Source organism: Cupressus sempervirens, chromosome 5, assembly GCF_028749045.1.
Source record: "Cupressus sempervirens isolate cs-2001-9-10 chromosome 5, ASM2874904v1, whole genome shotgun sequence".
Classification (NCBI taxonomy): Eukaryota; Viridiplantae; Streptophyta; class Pinopsida; order Cupressales; family Cupressaceae; genus Cupressus; species Cupressus sempervirens.
Window position 1 is genome coordinate 506,799,174 of NC_143122.1, and position 4,577 is coordinate 506,803,750.

General features: G+C 33.1%; 1 protein-coding gene across 1 annotated transcript; it reads right to left on the bottom strand.

The window, feature by feature from the left end:
• Positions 1–3,463: 3,463 nt before the first annotated feature.
• On the bottom strand, positions 3,464–3,954 carry LOC149556935 (uncharacterized). The gene has a single exon (XM_089785932.1). The coding sequence runs from the start codon at positions 3,909–3,911 to the stop codon at positions 3,702–3,704; it is 210 nt and encodes a 69-aa protein (XP_089642058.1). The 5' UTR covers positions 3,912–3,954; the 3' UTR covers positions 3,464–3,701.
• Positions 3,955–4,577: the final 623 nt, after the last annotated feature.

The window sequence follows — 4,577 nt, forward strand, 5'->3', positions numbered from 1 at the left end:
TACAAAAATTTACAACTTTGCAAGTTGTATATAGAAAATACCAAAATTATGATCTCAAATATCTGATAGTCCTTTTTTGTTCCTTGGATCCAATCATGTGCATATACCTATTCTCTTCTCTGTTCATCAAAATATTTTCATATCAACATAAATATTGCTCACGTAACATAATCATAGCATAGCATAATAATGTGTGTCTTCGCTAATCAAAAAGTTCTTCCTTTATAACCTTTTTCCTTAACTCTCTATTCAGTTGGCCTAATTAAAAAAGTAAGACATTGCCAAAATATGTTATCATAGTCTACTAAGTAAGGGTTAACATCTAATATGTCATCTCTATATTGCCAAGTCCTTGAGTTAACAAGTCAATTCATTCCTTAACCAAAATATCCATCTTGTCCTATGTATTCTACCTCTATGATAACAAACGAATATTTGATTATCCATACAAAATGTATTTTAAATGACATAGTAATATTAAAAAACTTAAGGATGTAATATATGCTCCCTATTATATCGTATCCCAAAATTATAAGCTTCCATCTACTTCTACTAAAGTTCATTGATGAAAACAATCTAACTGTTACCTATTTTCTCTTGCTATATCTAGTCAATTTCTTCATACTATATCTTCATCATGAGCAACCTTAACCATGCATAGTATCTCAACTAATGAGAACATGTTCTTCCCAATAATGGGTGAAATTAAAGTATTGATCAATGCCATGTCAAACAAGAATTGATCTTGTACTCACAAATCTTGAAGTTAACCTTACATTTTTCATTCAACAATAGCTAATGTAAAATGAAATAGTCATTAAACTATTATGAGGTACTATGTTTGAGTCACAAAAAATATGAACCTACCTACAATATTGCTAGAGATCAAGTTGTAATTGTTTAGATTAAGGTAAAAATAGGTTTTGAGGGGACTCGAACCCCCTTTACATTATAGACCCAAAATATATTCAAAGAAAGCCCAAATGTCCTAAAGGGATCCAAACTAGAAGCATGCTACAGCAAAAAAACATTATATGACTAGCAGCACCAACAAAAAATTAGAAAAGAAACCAATAGAAACTTCTTAACCAGCCATGGGGACTAAGAATTCCATTTCATTCCCTTTTTATGAAAGCATTAATTCATATCAAATTGAGGAAGGGCCTTTTTAGATCTTTTCCTAGTCACAGGTGTCCACCCCTCCTTAGCCATCATAGCCTTAGACTGCCAATTTTGAGAATCCAAAGTAGAGGGAAAATCATCTAGATTTTGACAAGGACCATCTGTCATCACTTCTTCCAGTAGACTGGAACTAATACGAATAGTCTGATTACCAATTCTAGCAGTAGCAATAGAGAGAAACTCATCCTTTTTGACAAGGATTATCTGTCATTACTTTTTCCATCAGATTGGAACTAATACTAGCAGTTTGAAATTCATCCTTTTGACAAGGACTGTCTGTCATCACTTCTTCCATCAGATTGGAACTAATACCAGTAGACTAATTACCAATTCTAGTAGCAGCAAGAGCAGAACTAGAAGAAAATTTACCAAAGCCAGCAAATATACAATGACCAACTCCAACAGTCATAGCACAATGCAACTTACCTTGTCTAGAATTAGTGGTCTTAACACCAAAACCACTAGAATTATCTCGACCAGATTTTGCACCAAGAATACTATATTTAACACCTTGACCAAAAATAGTCTCAACCTCCTTTTGAAAGGTACTAAGACTACCAACAGAAAAAGAACCAACCCCATAAGAAACTTGGGCATCCATCTTGGAATCAGAAGCATTCACCATCTCAGATCCAGAAACCTCATCTACCAGAATAAAGATTTGACTACTAGATAATGCTGCTCCAATACACCCTTCCACCAGGAGGAGGGTCGTTTATTTCTAATTTTTCCAATCTCACACTTAGCAGCCATATGTCTAGTATTGAAACATTTTTTACACCTAAAAGGGAGGCCCTTATAATCAAGTGATTGAGTCCAAGAGCGCTTTGAATAATTTAAAATAATCTTAGCTAGGAGACCCTTTGAAACATCAATATCCACTAGAATCCTAGCATAAGTAGAATGGAAATGCTCAAAAGATTGGGAATCAACCATATGAAAATCCCCTAAATTTAGCTTTGCCAATTTCCATAAAAACAAAATTACCCAAAAATGAAGAGGAAGATTAGGAAGCCTTACCCAACTTGGGATTTTGAAAGACTTTGTTTGTTATTGTAACTATTTATGACCATTTTAAAATTATTGTATAAACTTGTGAACAATTCTAAATAGACCCTTCCTTTATGTGAGCATATTCTTGTCCCTCTCCAACTAAATAACATTATCTTTTCTACACTCTATATCTTCTCCATGTCTCCCTAACACACTACTCTTACAACTTCTCCAAGTTATGTAGTTTCTTTCTTGCACCTTACAACACATACTACTATGGTTTTGCATTGTAACAAATTTAAGAATGATCACTTCTATGTGCACATCATGCATACCTGATTACAATTGTATGTATTCATACAATCTATTATGCTATGTATGTCCATGCTTATATTGCATAAAAGATTGAACCAAATTTACAAATTTAAGCTTCCACATTTCTAGTTGAGGGTTGACTAAGGAGAACATGAAACAAACATCAAAAAGTTCTTAAATAATGTTTGTTAACACATTTTTCTAGACATAAATTAACAAATGAGAATGAACTACTTTTTTATTATCAGGTTTTATTGAGTTCATCACTATGCAATTAATTTATATCTACATGTTGGATTCATTTTTGTAGGTATAAAAATCACTTCCATACATGTGAAGGTTGAATCTATAGGCATGACATAGAACCAAAGAATTGTGAAAGAGTTGTTAGTAAGTAGGGAGATAATTTCCACAGCAAGTCAAATTGTGATATTGCTATTAGGATTTAACTATGTGATTTTGAGTTGTTAGTTTGAAATCATTGTTAGGTAGGTCCAAACTTCTTGGCAAAGTGGTAGATCACTTAGTTATTTACATGATAGTCATCTCTTCATCATATTGAGTCATGAGTCATTTTGTGATTCAAGATTAGTATAAAATCATTGGGGATTCTCATCAACAAACATGTTAAACATACTATACACTTAACTTTGCTATTTCCATTCAGTTTAATGGTTAATGACAAGGAGAAAAATGTCTCCTGTAAAAGAAAATGAGAGTGAGGTTCTAATACATTTCTCAATTTAGATAAGTTTTTAGATAAGCTTAAACAACATATTCTAAGTTTTGATTTGTTTAGATGGCTCATATCAGCTAGCTTTTCTAATTGACCCACCTGTTTGTGTGATTTCAAATATAGACCATCTAAAGAAGTAAAATATAACATATATTTGTTTGCCAAAAACAGATCATGATTTCATGCATAATTATGTTCACGATAAAAATACAAATTGTTTTATCTTAGGAGATGATATGTTCTAAATCCAATTAAAATATAGCGATGTGAATGTATTAAACTTGCGTCTATATACAAACAAACCGAACAACTACTCCGAATCCTAGAGGGTAAGAGAAGAAAAGAAGTTGACTGGTGAGCTAAAAAGTATTATACAAAATGTGAAAGAGAAACAGCATAATATTTTTATTGGATAAATGATAGCATGTCTAGATTTGTTGAAGGAAACAGCAGGAGAAACAGTAAAGTTGAGCATTCAGCAGCCATATCGAATCTCAGTATATTTGGACTTAAACCACCTGAAGCCGTTTCTCATGGAGGACTTGAGTCTTCCTTCAACAGCCAGAACTTTATACGAAGCCACTCGCTTTCTTCGCTTGCTCTCTGCATCCTCGGCGCTTGTCTTCAATGCGTTAATGGGACCGTTGAAATTGTAGGCATTCCCATTCCCATTCCCATTCTCCATCTCTCAAACATATATTCCACCCTTTTCCTTTTCCTCTTCCTGTATATAGATGGGCGCTAATGTTGTAAATCATTACTACCAGATTATTCTAATATTCACTCTCACTGTACGATGCATTCACCACCGTTGATGCTATATTTCTCTTTTACCAAGATACCTCAGTATTTAAACATTCCTGGACATCATCATGGCACCCACATGGTTGTGGATGCCACTTCATGAACAGATTAGTGACTGGAATCAACAAGAGTGGGATGAATGATTACAGTAACTAGAACTTTTTTATTCTTGTACATAGCGCCTACACTCTTTGTTTTACGCATTCAAGCATCGTCTATTCCAGGATTTATGTATATCACTTTTTATTGTTTTATGGTATTAGTTAGACTACCTAATGCTATTTTTAGTCCTTCTTAATAGAAGGAATCTAGTTCTTCACCTCACTTTTTTTCTTCACTTTTATGCGGAAGAATTTTCATCTATAAAATAGTTTAATTATGTAATAATATGTTAATTTGCACAAACAAAGATATATAAACTTTGAAGACTTCGCTAAACATGTGATGATGTCACTATGACAACTCTATAAGAACAAATATCCACTGGTACCAAGAAAGTCTCCCTTTAGGAAAATTTTCAAAAGAGGTCAAGAAGTGTTCGTTGTTT